The 26,162-nt window shown below is 35.5% G+C and overlaps 1 protein-coding gene across 2 annotated transcripts in view; it reads left to right on the top strand.

Moving 5' to 3' along the window:
• Positions 1-26,162, top strand: part of NEBL (nebulette) — a 365,265-nt gene that overhangs the window by 228,967 nt on the left and 110,136 nt on the right. Inside the window, exons 1-2 of one of the 2 annotated variants that reach the window (XM_061126176.1) lie at positions 20,091-20,335; positions 20,425-20,496. The exons of the other annotated variant lie outside the window; for it this stretch is intronic. Of the exons in view, the coding sequence (XP_060982159.1) occupies positions 20,255-20,335; positions 20,425-20,496 (153 nt within the window). The 5' untranslated portion in view covers positions 20,091-20,254. Of the gene's footprint in view, positions 1-20,090; positions 20,336-20,424; positions 20,497-26,162 lie in introns of those variants that run through there. 2 annotated transcript variants of the gene reach the window in all.

Here is a 26,162-nt window from a genome sequence, read left to right as displayed (position 1 = left end):
CAATCCACCTCCACTGGTGTTGAATAGTTGTGTGTTCCCAACAGTAATATACAAGAGCTAGTTTTTCCCACCAGCAGAGTATGTTGTAAGCTTTTGGAGCTTTCACTAATTTGAAAGGTGAAAAATGGGATCTCATGTTGTTTTAACTTGTACTTCTCATATCATTAATGAAGTTAAACATTTTTCTTATGCTGAGGACCGTTTGCATTTCTTTTTCTATGAACCGTGTGTTCATATTTTGTCTGAATTGGGCTATTGATCTTTTCTTTCTCAGTTTTTAGAAGTTCCTTATAAATTGGGGCTATTATTCCTGCATGATATATTACAGTTTTTTCTCTACTGTCATTTGCTTACAATATTTTATTAAGTTTTAAATATTGCTTATTTTTATGCAGTCAAATTTATCTTTATGTGGTTATTCTTTTCCCCATTGGATCTGGATTTTGAGATAGGAATAGCTTCCCACTTCCAGGTTATAAAGTAAGCCCCAGCGGTTTTCTTCCATGGTTTCGTTTTATACATTTAGATCTCATTTGGAATTTATCTTGGTGTGAGGTATGAGGAGTGGATCCAATTAAATATTCTCCCATGTTGTTCTGACATTATTTACTGAGGCATCTTCCTTTTTCCCAATTGCTGGAACACCCTTTATCATATGTACTTGTGTCTGCCTCTGGATAATTTATATTATTTTATGTATTAATGCTCCAGGAGCATAGAGTTCTAATAACAGAAACTTTATGTGTCAAAATATTTTTGAACAAAAGTCATGATGCCTTGATTCCTGTGTTTATAGAAACATGAAATTCGAAACAGAAACATTTTTAGAAATATATTTGAATGAGCTACTTTATTATTTCATTTTGCAAAGATGGGAATTAGGGCTTCCAGAGGTCATATAGACTCATCCAAAATTACCAAAATGATTACCAGATAGCCAGCAGTGAGACTAGAACCCATATTCTCAGCTAATACACTGCATGATTTTTCTCATAAAAATTTGATTTTCTCAGATAATATAGGTAACTAGTCTCCTAGCAGGGACCTAGACCTAGGTCGGATACCTTCTCTTGTTACAAAATATTTTCTTAGTTTTGAATATTTAAAATAACTTAAGATTTAGTTTATTTTACTCAAAATATGTCCGTTTTAGAACATTTAGAAAAGAACGCTAATACGGATTCCCAGAAATATATTAATATTTGGGTCAGTTTCTTTCTGGAATTTTTTTAAATGCCAAAATCTTTTGTTTATTATGAGAGTGTTAAGTGAAAACAATTTTGAGAGGATGACAATAACATTAAGCATTTATTAAGCACTTACTTAAGTGCACTGATTCAAGTGTTCTAAGTACATTCTCTTATTTAATTTTCACAGAACCCATCTAGGGGTGCAGTCTTTTATTGTTTCAGTATTTCTTATGAGGGATGCTTGGCTCTGAGAAGTTAAATAATTTGCACAGTCTCACAGAACTGGTAATAATGTGTTCTTCCAGCCCCTATATTTTAACCATTATGCCACTGTGTCCCATATATACAATTTTGGACCCTATTATTTTATTAATATTTTAATGGAAACATTTGTTCTTGCTTCCTCAATGGTCAAGTTAAACTTCATTTGTGATACCACGTTGCTCTTAATGCAGTTAAATTGCTTATAGCAGATTATAAGAAGATAGAGTTAAAAATACTTTTTCTCATTTTTTTCTTCAGATATTATTCATAAGATCTTGTCATCTACACAAAGCTGTATCTTGAAAATAAAATAGAATTATTATGGCAGAGGCCAGTGTGAGACAAAACAACACATTGATTTTTATAGCCATGGTTGCTGCTCAACGTTTTACGTAACGTTCAGGGGGAGTTTACTTTTCAATGTTGACTGAACAGTCTCCTTGCAAAGTTTATTTATATTAAATTTGCATAGCTACCTTTTTTTTCCCCCCAGTCTTTCCCAGATCCAAGTTGTCTCAAATTCCAAGTTAGAGATGAGGTACACTTTGCATAGTGATATGTGGCTAAAGAGTGAGTAGTTTGGAGTTCTATATGCAGCCAGAAGTAAATAAAATAGAAATTTCCTGAACCTGCCTCAAATTGCATCCTAGCTCAACACCGTACATTCAGTTGTGATATCAATAGACATATCAGTAAGAAAGATGAAAAAATGATAGAGAAGACAGTTTCAAGAGAGAAATGCTTTCAGTGTATCAGGCCAGAATGTAAGTACAGTATTAATGACTATTACAGAGACAGTGATTGGCTGGCAGCATTTTAAGTGCAGTTTTGTATGTTTCTTTGCTAGGAGAGAACACAGTGGTAGTTTCTGGAGTCACAACCTGCTTTTTAACTGTGTAAAAGTTTATACTCTCATAAATCCTGTTCTAGGTACACATGGATTATTAGGCTAAACCAGGGTAGTTTCTGTCATCAAGGAGTTTACCAACACAACACTTTAAACTATTTTCCTCCAATTAAAAGAGAAGAAGTTTATGGTTTAGTGTACTGAACTCTTCTTTTTTACCATGCAGTGCCTATCAGTAAATAAAATTCTGAGCTCATTTCCTGGTATATTTTATATGGATTGTAGCCTACCGGGCTCCTCTGTCCATGGGATTTTCCAGGCAAGAGTACTGGAGTGGGTTGCCATTTCCTTTTCCGGGGGATCTTCCTGACCCAGGGATCGAACCCAGGTCTCCAGCATTTCAGGCAGACACTTTACCATCTGAGCCACCAGGGAAGCCTATAAATTACATACATGTGCTACTATAGATCCATGAATTAGTAAAATTTTCTATCTTAAAGTTCAAGAGTGAAAAATGTTGTTGCTAGACATTGTCATGATTTTCCCTGCATGTCAATGCAGCACATAATGTGTGTTTCCTGTTTCAAATATCACTGATCTGTCACTCCACTGGTAGAGGAGAAAACAGTCTATTGCCAAGAGGAACTTCAACTGGGAATATATTTTATCCCTAAACAAAGTTAGCTTTCACTCGAGGGAGTATTTGAAAGTTAAATGTTTGATTCAGAGTTGCCTAAGAAAGATTTCATAATAAGACCACAGATATTCCTATGTTTAATGTTTTTATACTTTAAATGTGATAATTTGCTACTCTTTCTACCCTTCCTTCTTTTGTATTTGTTCCAGTATAGTTCTGTTTCAGAGTTGTATAGACTAAAAATTGGGAACTCCATAAGCAAAATTCTGGTCTGTAGTTCTAGAATTCTGACATTTAGCAATCTGTACTCATCAAACATCTAGTCAAATTAGATGACTGATAAATCACCTTGTAATTCATTATGTTTCACTTCTCCCTAGAAAATAAAATACTGGTTATTTCTAAAATTAGGGATGACTTAGTTAATAAGGATTATATCTTTTATGTTTTACTGGGCTTCCCAGGTGGCACAGTGGTAAACAATCTGTCTGCCAATGCAGGAGATGCAGGAGATGTGGGTTCTATCTTTGGGTTGGGAATATACCCTGGAGTAGGAAATGGCAACCCACTTCAGTACTCGCCTGGAAAATTCCATGGACAGAGGAACCTGATGGGCTACAATGTATGGGGTTGTAAAATATCAGACATGACTGAGCGCACATACACACATATGCTATGTAACTGATAAGGTTATTATAATGTTTGAAAATGAGTTTTAATAATTATGTTTTTAATAGAGTGTTCATTTACTCTTTAGACCCAAATATATTCTGTTAGCTGCAGGTCTAATTTAAAACATCAACCTTGAAATTTTTAAAGCCTAGTGCCTTATATGGGACTTCCTTGATGACTCAGTTGGTAAAGAATCTGCCTGCAATGCGGACGACCCCGCTTCGATTCCTGGGTAAGGAAGATCCCCTAGAGAAGAGATAGGCTACCCATTCCAGTATTCTTGGGCTTTCCTTGTGGCTCAGCTGGTTAAGAATCTGCCTGCAATGTGAGAGACCTGGGTTCAATCCCTGGGTTGAGAACATCCCCTGGAGAAGGGAAAGGCTACCCATTCAGTATTCTGGCCTGGAGAATTCCATGGACAGTCCATGGGGTTGCAAAGAGTCAGACACAACTGAGCTAATTTCACTTTCAAGTGCCTTTTATAGTTAAATGTCTAAAAAAGTATTTGTTGATGAAATATTATTATAATGATAAGTTCATTTATTTTATTCATATTTCATTCATAGATCCCAGCTCTATACTATAAAGTTTTATTAGGAAAATATATAAAAAATAAATCTTGAGAGCTAGTTTAATCAGTGTACGCTTAATTGGCTATTAAAGTTGTCCTGAAAATTTGAAATCATTTCCATTATTTTTACTCTCATACATTTCTTTTAAGGTTTGAACATCTGTTTGGATGTGTGGTTACCTCTAGTTCAGAGTGATTAGCTTATCAATAAATTAACAATCCATAATAGGCCCTTAAATTAATAAATCTGGAAAATAAATAAAATAGATTTTTAAAAGAAACATGTAGATTACTGAAATGGATACTAGGGGAGTTAGAAAAGCTGAGCAAAGTAATAACTAAGGAAAACATTGAAAAATATCATGAAATAATTATAAAAGGCTCCTGTCCCTGATATTTTCTTAGGGATGTTTGATTCTAAGAACTGGCTAAAAAAAAAAAAATGGTTTTTAGGTAGGATCTAGGATACTCTCATAGAAAGCAGTTGTAACATGTAAGGCTGAACTTCATGGGAACTGTGAAGTTCTTAGAAAGCAAATCTCCTTCATCATGTGTTCTAGGGTTCATATGGTTCTTTGTCTATTTTTCTGAACACAAGATTTCTTAGCTTGCTTGCTAGCTTATGGATGAAAAATAGCCACCCACCTGACTCTCACTGACCTTATAGCTCTAGCTCTCATCACCATCTGATTATCTGCAGCTTAATGTCTTTTGGTTCAGTCTCATAAACCCTGTCTTATTGCTCATTGAATGGCCAATGCACTTCTCCCTGAGTGAGGTATTTCCAAGCTATAGGTGAATAGTCAGGTCACGTGAACCATAGTCTCATAAGAGCCTGGGACCTGAGTGTGGTTCATGTAGATAAATTTATTGATATAGCTTATTGAGGAGTCCATCCTATTTTCAAGGAACAACTATTTCAAAGATACATAAATTGGCAGAGAGCACACAAAAAGGTAACAGCCTCAAAAGAAACTCGTTTGTAAACATAAATGACTCTAGTCATGAACACATTTACGCATGTTTGTCTATGTATTATATAAACAAATGCTATAAAATTGTATTTTTTTCAAAGAATAATCTATAAAAAGCAGTATGTAATCTGAGAATGCAAGGATGGTTCAATATTAGGACACCTGTTAGCATAATATAACAAAACCAATATGCTGTCTGTACTAAAATAATCAAATAAGAAATGCTATCTGATGCTGGAAAAGTATTTGGTACAGTTCAACAATTCCTGATACAGTATTTCAAAAACTTAGCTTTTATGCTTTTTGCGATTTGCAGTACACTATAAACATTTATTATTTTTATAGCCAGACAAAAATATGTAAAAGTTTTTAAAAGTCCTTTAGGGCAGATAATTTTTTTTTTGTATTCCAAATTTCTTATCATCTAATAGTGTCTCAATAAATATTTTAAATGAAGCATCCCATCAAAACAAAGTAGTCTAGGTTTTGAGAATTGTTAAAAAAAATGAAATAGAAATTTTCTTTTTCTCTCAGAACACCTTGTTTCAGAAGTGTGCCTTTTTCTGTGTATAGCATGAACGACCAATAGTGTCCTTTGAGGGTGAATTGCTTTTCTTTTAGAAGATGCCTTTGAAAATTGTTCTCTTTCTCCACGATTCGCTTCTGTGGACTCTGACCTCTTTTCCTGAACTGAATCAGTGCCCTAATCTGACAGCTATGCATATCTAACTGATAGCTGATACTCCATCTGAACAATTCCATCTTAGATTCAATATACTTGTGCCTGAGCCCATTTCCCTTTTTATCCAGACAACTAAAAATTCCTTCGAACAACCTCTCTCTCATTTTCACATCTTGTCTGTTGCTCAGCCTGCATTTTCAGTGTCTTCTGAATCCTGATCTCCCTTACCTTTCATGACCCTAGGTATAGGTTTTTATTTCTTGCCTGGGCTGTTTTTCAGAAGTCTTCTTGATATCCTCTTTCCTTCCACTTCAGTGTATTTTACCCACATTACAGTTAGAGTAATCTTTAAATTTTGGATTTCTATGTCACCCCCCTGCTTAGAACTTTGTGAAGCAACATTTCTGATTGGATTATGTTTAAAATTATTGGCTTGGCATTTTAAGCTGTCTTCAATACTGCCCTTCATGTATTCCTTCCTCCTACATCTTCCCCATGCACGCTGAATTCATTTCTCACTGGGGCCATAGTGTGGTCATTCTGTTGTCTTTTCTCATACTTTGTCTTCCAGCCTCCCTTTTCTCACTTATGAAAAACTAATTCATCCTCAGAACATGCAGATCTAAGACAATGTGCATGAAACTTTAGAGACTCCCTGATAACTTGTGATTTCCTTCATTCTCTGAGCTGTCACAATGTTCTGTAATTCTCTGGTGACTTCAGTGTATTTTCTAATTGTTTTATCTCTACTCATGGATTAAAAGCTCCTTGAGTATGAAAACTAGATTTTATTGTTGTATTCTCATAATGCCGAACATTTATATATGATAGTTCAAACATTAATATTTTGAATCAAATACTGAATTATTTGAAAATAATGTATTTATGAGCAGTATACATTTGTATTTCAAACTTATCAGTGCCACTGACTCCGAAGCATTCCTTTGGGAGATAGTAATACAGCTGAAAATATAAAACAAAACTAATAAAGTTGATCATCTACTTTGCATTGGTCATTTAGTGTCATTTTTAAAAAGTTGTTTTTATTTTTTCACACATTTGCATTCATATTTGTAGGAAACAAATATTACTAGTGTGAAGAATAATAAAAGTCATTATTATCACCTCGAGAGAGTATGTTAATTAAATTAAAGGGTAAGGAAAGGTAGTACTTAAGATAACAACTTCTTTCCCCATTTGTGATAAAATGAAAACTTTATTTCTTTATACTGAGTCAAACTGCCAAGAAATTCTTGCAACAGATTGAATGCTATGATAAATATCTGCTTTTTAGAGCTTTGGACAGTGTCATTGTAGCTTGAACTCCCCATGAGATCATTGGAGAGATAAATGCTTAAAAGCTTTTCAAAGCAATACTCTTGGCTCTATCAGAATTTAATTTCCCACTGATTATGTTTATATCAATTTTGGAACACATGGCTGGGAATATACTCAACCATAGTTACAGCACCAATGACTCCTATTCCTTGGGACTACATCACTGTTTTATGTGCATATGGAATCCACTTATATTTTCTTATATATAAGTACCTTGAGTTAAATACTCTGTTTTTAGACTGGACTATGCAAATGGTCTTGTGCTGGTTTAAAAGCTATGTCTTTTTAATATTTAAAAACATTTTGATGTGTGTGGGAACGGGCTTTATAAATCTCCTGTACTTTGTCAGCCGGTCAGTCATACCTGATTAGGTTCTGACCTGTAGTCAAAATACACAGGGTGTTTTTAAAAGTAGATTCCAGCTGTATGACATCACAGAGTTGAATTCACACAATGGATCTAAATGGTGTGGCAGTGCAAAAATATGTACAAGATCATGGTCCTGATGATATTTTAAGCAATACTGCGTCCTTTTGAGTTTCACTTTAGGGGTCCTGATGGTATTTACTTTCCAGAGAGTTGGTGAATATGCCAGGAAATGAAACATGTGAAGAATGTAAAGAACTTAGCCTAGTGTCTACTATTCAACATAGGTGACTTCTATTTCTTTTGACCAAAAAAACAAAACAAAACAACTGATTTGATCAAAGAATTTGTTGATAATAATGTTGTCATCTTTGAATGTTTTGTACCATGGTGATTAGTAGAGAAGTTAAATTTGGTAATCAGATAATCATACAATCTCAGAACTAGAAAGGCTGGCCTATTTTTTTTACCATTGAGAAAATAAAGGACCAAGGATGTAAGTTGAGCCCCCCAGCCACCACACAGCAGGTGAATAGCAGAGTGGGGTTTTGAACCCAGCTCTTGGGACTCCTGCTTCTGAGGCGCATTTTCCACTCTACGGATCAGAACGCTTCCTTCCCAAGTGATGGCTCTGGGACTGTAGTACATTCAGTGAGCAGCTAATGGGCTTCGAATCTCCTCTGTCCTTAGTCATTCTTGCCTGGTCACTTGTAGTGTTTTTGCCAGGTTAAAAAGTAGAATAAGTTCTGCTGTCATTTTGGTGTGGAGTATGACCTGATGCATGTGTTCTGTTTTTTTCGTATAACATAAACTTGAGCAGAAGCCCCATTACAACTTTTTTTCATGAGTCAGTTATGATCTTCATCAAATCATGGCCCAAATACAACCCCTGGTCTTGTCTCTGAGATACAAACATTATAAAAACCTGTAATTTACTTTATTTATTTTTTTTTTTTCTTTTTATTTTCTTATTTTGATATGAATCAGCCATGGATTTACATGTTGTAATTTACTTTAAAAGATACATTTTTGATGATATTTTGAAAACTATTTAGTCCTTATAAACCTTTGAATATTAAACAAAGATAATGTTGTTTTGGGACAAGTAAAAGAAAATGCTGAACTTAAGATATAATAAAAAGATAAATTAAGTACAGAACTAGTTAAAGCATAATCTTCTTTACAAGAAAGTCTTGGCAACTCCATCCCAGTAGATTAGATTTCATAATACAGATAATTTACCCCTTACAGGAATTTGCATTTTGAGTTGGCCACATTTAATTGGCAATCAGGTAATCTCTAAAATAATCTTATAAAGTTTATTTAGATAAACTAAAGGTATTATAAAATTTATTATTATATTTAAAAACCCATACAGATGAATAAGATAAATTATACAATCTAGCTATTTAATCATTAAATTAAAATATGTGGTTTCCTTATTCATGACTATTTGTACAAGGGAATAATATAAATACCATAAATAATTGTTAAAGGAAATAACATATCTAATGATTTTAAATCATAACATAAGAAACCGAGTACAACCTTGATCAAATGCACATATAGTGATATTTCTATAAGAAAAAGTATTTCATAGGATTATGACAATAGTGATGTAGTATCAAAGCTTAATTAAAAATCCTGAAACAAGATGTCCTTGTAACTTCATTAAAGTATGTCAGCAAAATTACCTGCTTTTCAGCAAACTTTACACCTAAGTAAAATTTTGACATAAAAAAGAAAACCTTCAAAGTGGGAATACTCTTTTTAAAGTTCAGTTTTTTGGACAGTTTATAATAGAAAAGCTTAAAAGTAGCTACTTCATGCTTTAAAAATGTAGCTTTACAAGAAATGGCTAGAGAACATGCATTTTAAAAATTATCCATATTGGTAAATGAAGTTCTCATTTTCAGCTCAGGAGTGCATATAAGGCCAGTATTTCTTTTATACAATTATGATTGCTCTTAAATTTGGGGATGAATTATTCCTAATATTCTAGCCTAAGTCTAGAGAATTTTTTATTTTTTATAAGTTATCTTCATCAGTTTTGTGTAAATCAGAGAACCCTTATCATAAAAGTCCTTACTATCGCACTATTTTCAATGACTACCTACTATATTCTTCTGAACTGGTAAGTATTAAATTGCATTAAAAGAAGATACACCAGATCTTTTTGGGTGTCAAGGCAGCTATGCAGAAAGGGTAGCCTCTATTTGGATACAATAAGAATCTGCCTGTTAAATTATTTTCCATTCTGCTTCCTTCATTTTGTGTTGCTATACCTTACATGCATCTGAATCATCATTAAGAGGACCACAAACACAAACTTTATGATCTCAGTATATGATGATCAGAAGAGAAAAAACACAGCTCAAATAAATTTGAAATCTTACAGTTTAGAATGATTTCAACATGCAGGCAAGGAACAGAATAGCACTAGGGCATAATGGTTTATCTTGAAATGACTGCTTTAAAATTTGGAAGGTTAGTCTCAGGTTGCCTGGCCACCCATGGTCCATTCACTATAGGTTTTTGTTGTTGTTACTCATGGTGCTTCGCGTGTGGTGCTTGTAACAGCTCATCCCATTCAGCTATGCTCCACCCTCCCTCCCTCCCTCCTTCCCACCGTTCCTTCTTTGCTTCCATTCTTTCCCTGGGAGAGATGGTTGTTAAATATTTGCTGGATCACTATTGCTTATAAGTGTACCATTAATGAATGAAAAGTAGGAAAGCGTCTCAAATTAGGTTCCTGTCAAGTCAAGGATGCTCATCATGCTGTCACTGTTACCTGCTTCTACCTTTGCTTCTAACTCAATTGTCTCCAAACCACAGGTACTCTTCCTTTCAAGAACCAGCAGTAATGACCATTCCTCTGAAGTTGGAAATTGAAAAAGGTAATAGAAAATAATATTGCTAAAAGAAATCAATTAGTCAGTGCTCTCTCATTGCTCTATGTTCTAATAGGTTTTATATTCTCCGAGTAATAATACAGATATGGGTTTGAATCTCTTACTGTGAGAACTGAAGTGAGTTCGTTCTTCATCTCAGTGTCTCATCTGTGAAATGGATGTTGGGAGGATTAAGTAAGATTCTGTATGTAATGCAGTGCTTTGCTTATGGCTATTACTCGTTCATGTCCTTGCAGAGAACCTGATAGGAACCAGAAGAGGGGGCTTCTAAGAGTTCTTGACTACCTCCTTGCATTTTTATATGAAGTTCATTTTTCTCCAAAATTTTCAGCCAAGTTTGTATGAGGGATAAATGAAATGTAAGGCTTTGGATATCATTTTATGTAGCAGCATTTTTGATTCAAAGTGCTTCATGGCATTTGGATATTATTAAAGACTCAACAGTTTAAAAATATCCATTTTGCTGGCTCCATTAAGGAAAGAAGCTGGGTCCTCTGTTGAACAGAAATAAGAGATGCTGTGTTTCCCCTCATTGCTCAAAATCTTTTCTGTTGAGTATTTGAGGAACTCATGTTTTTAATATAAAGTTTCATTTCAGTAAAATACTTAGGTTCTTTAAGTGATCTATCAGCTTCTTTGGTAAAATCTCATACTTCACTATGACATTGCTTTACAACATGGTTTAAAAAGAACTTATTTGGCAAAATTGATGAGCAAATTGGTGGTCTGAGTTGCACGATGTGAGTTAAAAAAAATGTGAGTTTAAAAGAAAATGAGAGTATTGATGGAGATATTTCACCATTTGGGCTTCTGTTATTTAGATAGAGAAAGAGAGAGTGAATATCTATTATTCATTCACATAATTATCTATTTATTAAATAATTAAGGAGTGAATATTTATCCCCAAACTGCTGGAACTGTAAGTGTGTCATGCTCCTTAGTGAAACAAGATAGCATTTTGAAAATACACCTTTGGTGAAGTTAATTAAAACATAATTTTTAAAGAGTTAATTCTTGATTTATAATAACAATTTAAACTTCTAATAAAATACATTCCCGTGTAAAGAACTCTGATTTGGATAGTTCTGGAAACTAAAATAGATTGCAGTTCTTATTGCTTGCTTATTAGGATTCTGCAATTCTCATATTAAGAAGCTTAATTTTAAATGTACTTTTTTCACATCTAAGGTATAGATGTGGAGAAGGAAATGGAAACCCACTCCAGTATTCTTGCCTGGAGAATCCCATGGACAGAGGAGCCTGGTGGGCTACAGTCCGTGGGGACACAAAGAGTCAGACACAACTGAGTGGCTGAACAGCAAGGTATAGATGATCAAAAATGAAAAAAATAGCTAGTGATTTCCAGCCTCACAGCGTCATGCACAGCTCTGCTGTCCACTTTGGAGCCGCTATCCAGTAGGGCTCGTCTGAAGTGAGGTATACTGTAATTGTAAAATTGAAACACACTGAATTTCAGAAATATAAATAGGGTAAACCATCACAGTACTTTTTATACTGATTATATGTTGAAAGATAAAACTCTGGGTACATTGAGTTATAGGAAATATATCATTAGTCAATTTAATCTGTTTCTTTTGTGGCAACTAAAATACTTAAAATTACATATGTGGCTCACATTACAATTCTGGACAGAGATACTCCAGAGAATGATTTTGGAAAAAGTTAAAACAACATAAATAGACTTTGCCTGGGAAAAGTCACTTTATGAGCAAATCAAAAGTAGGCCAAGCATACTGGGGTTATGAAGAAAAATCTTGCATACACAATTTAAGGGGAAAAAAAAGGTAGATGGAGAACCACTTGTAGATATAACTAGTGTACAAAATGATAGAAAACTGATAGCCACAAAATTATTTGAACATTGATAAAAAGCTTTTAAAAACATGCTGCTACATTTTTAAAAATGCAGTTTTATTTTTTAAAAATTCAAAAATTGAAGTATAGTTGATTTACAGTATTGATAGAAAATGCAGCTTTTAAAAATCCAACAAATTTATCATTGTATTAAAAATGTGTATTTTAAATTGAATGTACTAATGAATATTGACTTTCACGTGTATATTCAGTATCTGAAATATACTGGAGGTATATACAAAAGCTAGTACAATGCATTACAAAGTATATAGATGCTCAATACATACATATTGAGCAAATATGTAATTGAAATAGGAAGCGGTAGAGATTTTTGTTGGTGTTATTCACCAACATTATCTGAGGATGTTAAAAATAAAATAATGCCAGAACACACAAGAAGTATTTGTGAAATGAGTGAAGTTAGACACACACACACACACACACAATCATAAAGAATATAAAGGCCTCAGAGAGAAATTAACAGCAACATATGTTAAACTAGTTCTCACTAAAAGGTACCAATTGTTTTAAACATCACTAACTTTATAGCTGTCTTAATGATACATTTACTTTAATTATGGTCTTATTTTGATAGTGTCTTATATTTTGAGTTACACATGAAGAAAACTCCATGGAAACAGTTGGAACAAAACTCAGGAGTTAGTGCTTCAAAAGTTACAAACTTGTAAGGGTCAGTTGTGTTGTTTTCCTGGTCTTAACCAATAATGAAATCGTGACTTCAGGATAGAAATGCTTAGCCAGCTGAGGTACAGTAATTGGATGCTTAAGGTTCAAGTAGAAATATCGATAATGCTTTCTTTAGTAAAAAGTAGAAAAAAAGTGTATTTTAATAATAAAATTGTAATCATAGTGATGTAGAAGTGTGAAACTTATAAACACATTTAACTTAATTTCCATTTAATTGGGGGGATATATAATACAAATGTATTTCCCTTACATATTTTTCTTCATTAGATACAATTGGGGATAATTTTTTCAGTATGAGTCTTCATAAAGTCCAGGAAAGACGAAAATTTCAGTTGGCCAGTGATAAAATGAAGGGGTAAAAATTAAATTCAAGGCACATGAAAGTGTAAAGTAGGTGTAAAGATGTTTCTGTGATTAGTTGACCAGGAAATGTGTTATTTTAAAAGTTTGTGTCTCAAACCTACTTAGAATCACTGTGTTAGGTAAGTGATTCCCACACATATACTACATGGAGTTCTTCCTGCTGCCCTCATCTCTCCCCATTTTATGCTCCAGTGACACTGAAATCTTGGTTCCTCCAACTTTATCTCTGGGTCTCTGCAAATGTTCTTTGGATGTCTTCCATATACCCCATTTCTTTGCCTAGTTCTGGCTTAAGTATTCTCTCTAGGGGGAGATCTGCCCATTACTTGGTTTCTGCTAGATCTTCTTGCTCTGAGCTCATGTAACTCCCTACTTGTGTTTTAGAGACATTGTTACACTTTCTCCAAAAAGGGCTGAATTGTTTCACATGTGTTTACACAAGTTATTGTTACAATGACTGTTTTCAATATGGCTTCAACTCCAAAGCCTTTCCCTTTTTCCTTGACTATAAGGACTTCCTCATTATTTCCACATTTCAATGTATGATTCTTCCCGTCTGGAAACATGACAGAAACAGCTTTTCTCCATAAATGACTGGGAAATTATTTACTGTGTTTTCATGAAATCCATAAATCATGTAAGTAGGACATGCTATGAATTAATTGGGAGGACATCTATCTCTGAAGGGTTAAAGAATTGCCAACACTGATCAAGCCCACTCTCTGGCTCTTGCTATGGTGTTGACAGCCAAGCAAAGAGCTTCTTCAATAAATCTACTTTCATATTCAAGTTTTTCCAGATGTGAGAAGTAATTAAGTCTTTGCATTTATTGAAGCCTGTATGCTTTTCAAGAGGAAACTGGCAGCTGTGATGAATTAACTCTGCTTGAGTGCATGTGTGTGTTATGTGTGTGTGTTTTGCGTGTGAATGTACATATATACAAGCACACATGTGGCATTTGCCAATAGTCAAATGAGATCAGACCTTTTCAAAAAAGCAAAGCAAAACAAATAGCTAATTTTCATACACACCAAACAATTTTACAGCTATAGCTCACAATTTAGAGAATATGGCTTTATCTAATATGACTTTCTTAATTTTAACTTTTACTGTATGTCAAAGGGAAGAAATGAAATTATTTGCATCTGTTAAAGGGTTTTTTAAGGAAAGGTGAAACCATGATTCTCATAAAACATAAAATGAGCACCTTTCGAAGATTTTAACTCATAAATTGAGGGCACCAGAAATATATTACAGTAGGTTAAGAGGTGAATTTGAAGAATCAAACATAAATGAATAATGGGGAATGATGAATTGAATTTACAGATAGCTACAAAAGGATCTATCAAGAAGCCAATAATCAATTACTCTTCCCCAGGACACAATTAATTTGCATTTGTATGGCAAAAACATCATTAGCATTGTTATCAGTTTTCAATAATTTATGGTGTGGGTAAGTAGTTTAAAAATAGTGAAAGGCCAGATTAACCAGAAGGTAATGCTAGATAAGACATGATTTTTTTTTTTTTTTTTTTTTGCCAATTTCAAAGTCTTTCATGTTTTTCCCTGACACCTCTCACACAAAATCTAGGAAAGACGTACTTTTTCAGAATAGTCAAGCTGTTTTTTTTCATGCTTGACACTTTGGTTCTGATTACAAGCTACACAGAAGCCATTCAGACCTTGGGCTTCTCTTGGTGGGAAAGATTTCAGAAGTGCTTATGGTTTTGGCTTTGTTGTTATTAAATTGGCACAAATAACTCAAGTAAGTAGCAAATTGAACCAGAGTCTTCTTTCAGTTCACTGGGTGCTTATGTTAATGTAGACTCTGAATAAGAGGATTCTTTTTTTTTTTTTCCCCCCTCTTGTCAATATACTTAGAAGAATAGATATTTAAAATTTTGGCATCCCAGCCATCCCCAACCTGCAAATTGTGCCAAAGATTATTTGTGGCTTCTTGTTCTTCTCTTCCTCCAACACAAGTGCAGGTGTGTGGCTTTCTTTTGTGAGTAGGATCTGTATTTGTAAACATAGGAAGTTGAATACAGAAAAACACTATTAAATCTTATTTTAGCAGAGTTCCCTGTGCTATCCAGTAGGTCCTTGTTGGTTATCTATTTTAAACACAGAAGTGTCTACATGTCGATCTCAGTTATGTGGCGGCATGGGTAGGACGTGGCTGAGTCTCTCTGCTGTGCATCTGAAACTATCATAACGTTGTTTATTGGCTGTGTTCTTGTTGCTGTTTAGTTGCTGAGTCCTGTACGACTCTTTGTGACCCCCATGGACTGTAGCTCACCAGGCTCCTCCGTCCATGGGTTTTCCAGGCAAGAGTACTGGAGTGGATTGTCATTTCCTTCTCCAGGGGATCTTCCCAACTCAGGGATTGAACATGCGTCTCCTGCATGGGCAGAGGGATTCTTTACCACTGAGCCACCAGGGAAGCCCCACTAATCAGTTATACTCCAATATAAAATAAAGTGTTTTAAAAAATCTTATTTTAATGGCAAAATTGGTAATGGTGACAATTATTCAGTTGCTTTGCATCCTTTAGATTTCTGATTAACAAACAGTAATGAAATAGCCATTAAAAAGAGAGGATAGACTTAATGAGTGTTAACTGTAAAAATAGATTGGGCTAATAATAAACAGGAGTCTACTTTTTGTAAAGAAGACAAACTGCCCTAGAGAGCTTATATTTCTTGTTTTAAGAAACAATTTCTCCCCCTCATGTATTGGAAAAGTTCTCTTTTAGATAGATGCCAAACGATGAAGAAACATATAAGGCAAAAGTGAAATAATCATGGATTCAACAGAGAAGTAAGAACCTTCTGGGGATAGTCATTTAAAAAAAAAGAAAAAAGGCAAAATGAGTACTTGAAAAGACTGCCGAGGCAGGCAGACTTCTCTCTCATCTACCATTTAGGGGGAATATGTTATAATAAGAAATGTTGAATTAATTTTTAAACTGGAAATATTCAGTTTATCTCTAAATATCCCTCGGAACACAGAGCTGAATCTCAGTCTATTTCAGTTGTTTATTATGGAATTTAATTTGCAAGTCACTCATCAGCATGAAGGAGAAAAAAACCACAGAAAGGAGAAAAAAAGTGAAGTAAATATGAAACACTTTTCAAAATTCAAGAGATGCTTATTGTATGTGACTTTAAGAACAAGAAGACAGTCAGACACTGCATGATTCGTGATGATGGTGTAGACTTGCTTCCTTGGCCAGGGTCTGTGTCTCCAGAGACCTGAATTACCCCTGGGACCTGTCAGTTGTTATAGAAATAGATTTGCTTATACATAAACATCAAACTATAAAAATATGGAAGACTTCTGTACTGCAAATACACAAGCTAACTCTTGTCTTTGGGTTGTTATGCTGCATGAAGACTTCCTGGCCTTTAAAAACATGTTGAATTTACTCTTTCAAATGAGACGATCTTTTGATATCAAGTTCTTTTCCTGGAACTGTGTACCTTTATTCGATAGTTGAAAACTGTTGTGTTATGTAAGGGGCTTTCCTATTTTTAGGTGCTTTCCTTTTATTAACTTTGGGCAATTCAGTTTTTCTGCTTAATGATGGAGACTCTGAGCCAGAAAGGGATTAAATAACTTTCCCTAGAGGATGTGGGAGAGCCACACCTGGACCTCAGGGGGTGTTTGGCTGTAGATAATGTGATCCCATCCTTGGTCTCATCCTCAATCAGGGCACGGTAAGTTAAAGGGCTTAACAGCTATGCAGATATTCCCTTTTGGCTCAGCCTAAGGTGAAAATATGTATTAAAATACAGCATTTAGCATGGTTGAAGAAAAAAAAAAAAAAAGAAAATCGGGGAATTTTGAAACATGATAGCTATCCATGAAGAACACTTCCTGCATATTCCCAAAGTCCCATTTTGGAGCTATTAAGAGACCTTTACTGTGATGAAGTTCAGGGCTTAAAATATTTAACAGAAAATTTTACATGAATTTTATATTATACCTACAGGTAAAAAGGAAAAAAATGCATTCAATCAAAAGTAGTAATGTATCTACCTTGCCAAACATTCCATTAAGGAGTTCCTACAGCAAGTCTTAAATTATTAAAAAAAAAAAATTTCCTACCTCATTTTAGCACAAATTAAATTTTATTCACCATTGCACGTTTAAAATCAAATTCAGTGCCTAGAATAACCTTATTTATTTGAATGAATGAACATACGGCTCTAGTTAAATTTTGGTCCTAATGCTCCACTAGGTAACTTTGTGAATAAGACAAATAATTAATTTCTGTGGACATCAATTTTGTTCTGTATGAAAGAGGGCTTTAGCAGGATAGACTTCTTAAGGACCCTTATAGGTTTAAAATTCTGATTTTAAAATCTTACATGGAAAATTTGTGTTCACATAGTATATGGCATTTGTTTTTGCTTTCCAAACTTTTGTGCATAATCTCAACAGATTATTTTCTTCCAGCACAGTGGAGAGACAATAAGAATTTGTTGTGTGACGGAAAATGAGAAAATAGCAGCCACTGAAGTCTGACCAAGGTAATTCACCATAGAGAGGAGATGTCACCATGAGCTTTGCAAGTACTGTCACCTCAAACACTAGCCAGGCAATGCATCTAGGCAGCTTTGGGAAGATTTTCTTACTATGCTTCTAGAAGTTTGAAAGAAAAGCTTATAAAAAAATATGCTCTTCCTATTTCCAAATAAAGATAATGTAGTTTCTATAGAATAATAGTCTTTTGGCAGAGGGCTTGAAGGAAACAAGTAGAGTCCACACATTCTCTTCGTTTATGGAACAAATTTAGCATACAGAGAATTTCTTCAGAGAATTCTCTACACTGGCATGACATGACTATGATTTTATTTTTATATTTTCTTGACCACACCATACAACATTTGGGATCTTAGTTCCCTAACCAAGGATTGAACCCTCACCCCTTACATTGGAAGCATGGAGTCTTAACCACTGGACCACCAGGGAAGTTCCCATGACTATGATTTTAAAGTTTCCAGTTTCAGAACCCTTGGGGCATTTCTTCTTGTCATTTTGCTGGTAAGCAGGTTATGTAATGCCACTAAGTTTGCATTAAAAGTCATTTTATAAAACGATCAACAGCTCTTAATAGAACACAACCATTTTTTCAGAATAAAACAATGTTTCCCTAAGTAATATTTCACAGAAGAATGTTAGTTTTCTGCAGTATCAAATGTCAATAAAAGAACAGATAGGTAGGTAGGTATGTAAGTAGGTAGTAGATAGGTTAGATTAGATTAGATGAATAGGCTTTTGTTTTGGGGAATTGCTGGGTTAAGCAAACTTAAGTAGTTTTCTTGGTTGTGGGTCTTCTAAGGTGTGGTGTGGGAGCTTCTAATGTGTCATTATGCCTTGTGGATCTCTAAGTGGCAGGGGTATAGATTAGTATACAGGTTTCCCCAGGCATGTTTATTTAAGAAACCGCCCTTTCCCCTTCAGAGTATTCTGCAGAATTTTAGCCTCAAACAACACAATTTGAGACATCTATACATGATGATTGTATAGAATTTTTTTTCTTTTCAGAATTTTTAGGCAAGGACAAGGCAGTTTAAAAAATTTAAAACTAAATATGATACTAACACAACATTGTAAAGCAATTATACTCCAAAAATGGAAAAAGAAAAACAAACAAACCAGATACACTATTAAGAGAAAACATTATACTTTTCTGCTTGGAATGTATTTTTTTATTAAAGTTATGTTTTATATCATTTGTTTCATTATTCACCATAAAGTACTTTTTATTTTGTCCCACACTGATATGCTACGGCTTTATAAATATTAATTTATCCTAGGATTTAAAAAACCAAATTGATAAATTGAACTGTATAGTCTTAGAACTACCTCAGTTGATATTAAAGGATTTGTTTTGAGAAATACATTTTAAATTATATAACTGGTGATACATATTGCATTGTAAGTACTGTTATAGTTTATTCTTCTAAATCTTTCCAAACACGTATTACACATTGAGAAATATACAAATATCTAGTGAAATTTGTAAAAATTGACCCAATGGGCAGAATTGAAAGAGGGTAATTATTATTTTTTGAAATGATGATGTTTCTAGAATTCTTAAATAATATATCAGCCTATGTTAACTATAGCTTCTCATGTTTAATGATGTTTACAATTAAAATAATACAATAGCAATGTATGATTAACAACCATAATTAACTCAGAATAGATTCTTCGAAGTGGTTCAAAGGGCTTTCCATGATAAATTACTAGACTTTAATCAGCTAATATAAAGTATTTTTTTAGACTGAAAAAGTATATATATGTCTCATAAAAATTTTAATTTAACTTAATGAAATGAGTTTAATGATCCAGATTCACCATACCAACTGTGGGGTATGTCTGACATTCCAGTGAAAGCTTTATTTAGATGGAGTTGAGGAATCTTTGAGATAGTAGGCTTTACACTGTGTTATCTTGAGTGTTATAGCTGAGTGGTTTTCCCAGAATCTCTAAGTCTTGCTCAAACCATTTTATGAATGAATTGAATTCATGAAATGTTAATAAACTGGTCTCAGTTTAAAGAATGTTGACTTGAAAAGTTCACAAAATTGAATTTTGCCTATTAAAATATTCTTTCCTCTTATGAGGCTAGTCCTTGCCAACCTCAGTGATCGGGTTCTATCCACTCACACACAGCTGTGATAAGGAGGGTGAAGAGTGAGCTAAATAGGGAGGAGGCCTGGGCAAGGTCATTCCTGCCAGAACACAGAGATGCCAAGATCTCAAGGGTGCTGCAGTATATAAAAAGGTGCTGCACTTGTGAATTTAATATATAAAGAGTAAAATATATATAAAGAGTAAAAATGAGGGTTCCTGTATTTGAGGATGTGAAAGATGAAACTGAAGAAGAAAAAACAGGGGAAGAAGAAGATGAAGAAGATAAGGTGGGTGACAAGGCACTTGCTGAGTCATGGTGTTTATTCCTTAAAGTTGATGATGAGAAAAATGTCTCCTTTTCTTTTTCCCTGGACAGGTATTCTTTAAGCCTGTTATTGAAGACCTAAGTATGGAATTGGCCAGAAGGTGCACTGAACTCATTAGTGATGTAAGTGACTTAAGAATTTTTATCTGTTTTGCCTTGCATATGTGGCAAGATTATATCATTGAATCAGAGAGCTGAGGAGAAAACCCTGAAATCATTTATCTAAAACCCAGTGATTTTCCAAATCATGGAACTAAGTCCAGAAATGTTAGATGGTTTTCCCAAGGTCACCTAGACAGATGATTTCTGTGGGGACATGTCTCCATGTTCTTAAGCCAGAATCTTGTCCCTTCTTGAACTTCACTGTCACTCTGGCATGAAATCATAAAGCATCAAATTTCTGAACATATTCCATTGAGAATACAAAGCCTTTTACAAATTCATGTAATGATGTAATTTGTTTTGAGAGGATCTCTATCTAAATGAATGGTTTTTAGCATTTTTGAGTAGCTTTTATGGAATCTGATGAATCCAGTAGTTTTCCAGACCAGAAACATGAATATTTCTATGTGCATCTAACATTTGTTAGCAATTTAGGATTCACAGTTTACTGAACTGCATGTTGAGAACTCTGAACTGGATGTGGATGATGCTATCACTGAAAGGAGCATTTCTGTTGCGACTTTTTTTGTTAACTGGGATCAGCTTATGTTGTATATCGAGGGAATCCTGGAATCACAGAATTAAGTAATACGGGCAAACTCTGGGAGATAGTGGAGGACAGAGGAGCCTGGTGTGCCGCAGTCTATTGGGTCACAGAAAGTCAGACACAATTTAGCGACTGAACAACAACAATCTATATATTTTCTGTCTACCTATTTATCTATAGTAAATACATAAACTAGGATGGTAGAAGCAAGGGAAGTGTGTTCTCTTGGGATGAGAATTTAGATGATCCTCACTAGAACAGTTATATGAGAATTGGTGGTACACAGGGAAGATGCCTCATGAAATGTGAGTAGGTGCCTGTCTTATCTAGAAAGGGGAGCAGAGAACTGGTTATTTCTGTTGTTGTTCTTAAGCAAGATGATCAGAACAGTTCACAAACTTTTATTTGCAGAGGAAGTCAATCCTGGGCCATATAGTCAGTGTTTTCTGAAATCTGCCTGCCTGAGTAGTTTAACAGTAACTCTGGGCAGGTTGGTGGGACACAGTTCCTCAAGGGAAGTGTTTAAAATACTAAGGTTAAGAAATAATAACACATTTGAAGTGTTTAGTAAATTGTCCGGAACATTGTGAGTAAAGAGATGCTAGCTGTTATTAACGATTGTCTCTATAAATTAATTTTGTATCCGTCCAATCACATTTTATAGATGATTCTGTGCTCCCTTCTGGTTTGTTAGAAGAGCCGGGATGGTGGACCTCAGAACCCTTCCTGTATACTTGACATGTAATGTAATTAAATTTTAAATTGAGTGTTTCTTTGTGCCGTTTCTTAATATTCGTCACAAGCTACTATATGTAAAAGTTCTTTGTAAGCAATGATAATAATGAAATGATAACGGCAACAACAGTGATAGTAAAAGCAACAACAGCTAAGATTTATTGAGGACTAAGTGCCAGGTAATGCAGCTTGTGACGTAGGTTCTCTTGTTTTCCCATTTTAGAGGTGAGGGAAAAGAAAAAGAAGGCTCCCTCCGAGAGGTTAAGTAATTTGCCTGGATCACACAGTTAAGTAGTGGGGAGTAGGACTTGAACATGAAGCCCTGTCTCTTGGCCAGTTTGCCATGTTATCTGTCCTATAGCTTTCATGCAAAGTTTACCTTAGCTTTATTATTATGTATTACACAAATATTAGTAATGTGACCATTTAAAACTTCAAGTTCCATAACTCTGGAGATAGTACCTCTTTCAATGTTGTTTTGCTTGAGGTGTATTTGTGGCTGAGTCAAGTTATATAAACTATTAAAGTGACAACTTTAGTTAGTAGGTGATAAGAGCATTTCTCAGTGACTTCAAAACCAATCTTGTAGTGAGGGGCGATGGCCTTTACTGTTTTGACAAAGCAAAAGCCATGGTATTTCACTCTAATGTAGGTGAAGTCAAATACGTGAGAGCAATTTCTGTTTATGATCGGTTTATATTGCATAGCCTGTTCTACTTAAATATTTAGATCATATTACTGTGGCCTAGTTTATATCTGTGTACATGTTGACATTTTGTTTCCAAAGAGAATTTCATACTTATTAAAATACTGGTTCAATTTTTGAAATTTTTATATTTACCAGTGCACAGTCTGAACAATTGCTTTCTTTGTTTCTAAAAAAAAAAAAAAAAAAAAAGAATCAAGTTTGTACAATTATTTTTAAATCAGATTTTAATTTAACCTTTCTGGAAGAGTTTCAGGGATTGGACTGAATCAAATTTCTATTGTTTTTAGAAATATAATTAAATAGTATTATTAAGTAATAACTTGTTCATTCACACTTGGTGTCATCAATGTTTTTATATGGAGCAGATTAACTTAAATTTGAAATTCTTTTCTTTGTTGTGTTGTCTGCATGACTAGATGGTGGTCTAAAATGTATATTTGAAATTGCATCAATACAGAGCTAAAAACAAATATAGAAAGGACGAATTGAGTTAGATTGGAGTTCCAGTCAAGTCTTTATTATGTCTCTGATAGTGTCCATCTGTTGGTGCTCACATTTAATTTAGTCCACCAGTCTCTGCCCCAGTCTCAATCTTAAAGACAAACCTTCAAGGACTTTAGTTTTGTTTTATAATCCTTTATATCCCAAGGGGGAAATCCATGCGTTTACCTGAGCCTTTTTGTTTGTTTGAAGGCATTCTGTTTGCAGCTTGTCACCATGTGAATTTGGTTTTCTGTTTGCCTGCTTTGTAGAGTCCTACATCTTGAAGCTTTAAGAAGCTGGCTCACATTTTCTTATTTATATTTATTTAGCTGCATCGTGTCTTTGTTGCAGCATGCGGTATTTTTCATTGCAGCATATGGACTCTCTGGTTGCAGCTTGCAGTCTTAGCTTCTCCATAGCACGTGGGGTCTTAGTTCCCTGTCCAGGGATTGAACCTGCATCCCTTGCATTGCAAGGCTGATTCTTAACCACTGGACCACCAGGGAAGTCCCAGGCTCACATTTTCTTGATCAAATCACACAGGTAGTGAGACACCGACCTGGGATTTGGAACAAGGTCTATCTGACTCCCAAACCTTGGCCGCCACGATGTCCTTCTCTGCTGTTGTGTGCCAGGCACTCCACGTGCAATACTGCATTTCATGCCACAGTGAGCTAGTGCCGTAGGCCCCGTGAGCCTTAATTCAGAGGTGGTGAAACCTGGCATTGAGCAGCTTGTCCTTGGCCACCTGACTAGTCAGGGATGGAGACAAGATTCAGGTTTAGATCTGGCAAGTCCAGCGCCTGGCTGGTAGCCCCTCACTCTGCTCCATTTTCCAGATGAGAAGGTTGGTTTCATGGATTTCTCTTCATGGCACAGTCTCTCTGCATCCCCTTTGTTATCATTCTGATCTTTCCTCTCTGGACCTCTTTGAGCTTTCATGTGTCTTTATCAGGATGTAATAACGAGAACTGTGCACAGAGGTCCAGATGTGGGTGGCTGTGATTATGAGTAGGGAAGCCTGCTGTTTCCTGCCTGCTTTGTGATGATATTTACAGTTTCTTGGACTAAGGGGGGGTGGGCTGCAGAAAGCTGTTAGATCAGCCTCAGGAAGGAGAGCATCCTCAGCCATTTCCAGTCCTAATTTCTGACTTGTAGCTGATCACGTAGGGCCCATCCTCTTTTAATAGTCCGAGTGATTTTCCCTTGCTATGGATGATCTAATCTGTAGTGGCCTGTCCTCTCGCACAGCCCTTTGAGAGCTTCTGCAGTTCGTCTCTTTCAGTTTACCGTCTCCCTCTTCATAAGAGCGCGAGGTCATCAGCAGACCTGCAGACTTCGCTGTATCATGCCCCTGCCAGATAATTCATTAAAATGTTAAATAAGAATGGCCTAGTGAGAAGTCCTGGAAGGCTTGCACTGTTTAGAATTCTCCATAGAAAGAAATGTCTCTTTTTCAGATCAGATGGCTTCATTTTGGGGATCAGTATGAGGCATTTAAAAAAAATTAAAATTTTTTTTTTTTTTTGCCTTGCCTAGTTTCTGCTCTGCACGTGCACTGCCCATACTGTGGGGTTTTCCCTCTGCATAGCTCACTTCCCAATCTTGAAAGACACCTGGTTCTCTGAGGCAGCCTTTTTTATTTTTCTCTTAGCCATGTAATGCTTTTTATTTCCCCAGCTATCCTCTCTTTGGTATTTTGTCCTGTTACTCAGCTATCTAATCAATTCCTTGAATAAATCAAACCCACTGACTACACTGAGCAGTGAGCATCATGGATCTGGGAGCCTTTTGTAGGGTGGTCATAAAAAATAGTAGGTTAAAAGGGACCCTTTGTATGTTTCTTGTAAATTAGGATAAAGAGTCTCTGCAGAGCAAGTGAGCCCGCATTTGCCAGAAGCCTCTGACTCAGTGTTTTGATTCAAACCTTTTTAGGGTGTTCATTTGTGTGGCAGCAGGAAGAACATTTTCCAGGCAAGTGAACATTGTTTATTGTGGGTAACCCTTCCCGATGCTGAAAACATGGGATTCCATGGTTACCCCTCCAGAGAAAGCTCCAATGGGGTTCAGAAACCTGGGAGAGCAGCCTTGGCTCTGAGTGCCTCAGTTAAGACACAGTGCTGGAGCCACCGTTCTGTCTTCCAGGGTTCATTGCATTTAGCCAATGTGGTTCCATTTGTGAAAAGACTTCCTAGCTCCTTCTGGTTAAGAATGCTTGCAAAAGGAAATACCCTCTAACATTTCTACATCTGTCTTCCGCTTTCGGCCATTAGCTGGTCTCACACTAAAGTGAAAGAAACTAGGCTAAGAAGAGGAAGCACACTCAACTAATTTAAGTCGAACTGTAGTTGAGACATGGTGGGATTAATGGGTGAGGTCAGCAGACAGTAAATTATTTAGGGCATCTTATTGACAGTAAGTCATCAGCTTTGGATTGTGTGTTGGTTGTGAGTGCAGATGGCTGCACAGAACACAGAAATCCTAGCACAGAGGCTTAACAGATAGATGACTATTTTTTTGAGATGAATCCTGGACGGAGGGGCTTCAGCCTTGATGTTATCAGTCTCTCAGGCTCCTTTCCTTCTGCTCTGCCATCATTGGTATGGTGGTTTATTGTCTTGTGATGGCCTGGTTCCTGCTGTTTTCCTGTGGTTGGGGAAAACAAAAGGTGGATGGGCGAGGTGTCAATGGGCTGTGTCAGCAAGTCTCTCCCCTTGTATGAGCTTCACCAGTAATAATGCTGGGGAGACTTCCAAGAATGTCTCATGGCCAGAGCTGGGCACCTGTCCTCCCTGACCCATCACCGGCCAAAGGGAATGAGAAAGCCATGCCTGTCTCAGAGCAGTTTGTCCTTTGCGGCTGCGGTAGGGGCGTATCTCCTCCCGTAAATACACTTGAGTTCTATTGTTAGGAAAGAAAGGGATTGGAGAGGCAATCTATCCAATAGATGGGGCCATCTGTTAGATTTGGAACTGACTGTCTACTCAGCGATTTTTATTTTACCTAAGATTTAGTATTAATCATCGACGTAGTTCCCATTCATCTATTTTTTCCAATTTTCCTGGTATACGAAAGCTACTAATTCGTGGTATTCTTTATATAAAAATTTAAGATCATATGCTTCCTGTCTGTCATGTTGTAAAATTCATTAGA

The sequence above is a fragment of the Dama dama genome, chromosome 23, assembly GCF_033118175.1.
Source record: "Dama dama isolate Ldn47 chromosome 23, ASM3311817v1, whole genome shotgun sequence".
Lineage (NCBI taxonomy): Eukaryota > Metazoa > Chordata > Mammalia > Artiodactyla > Cervidae > Dama > Dama dama.
Note: the sequence above shows the minus strand (reverse complement) of the source record. Positions and strands in the feature narration are given on the sequence as shown.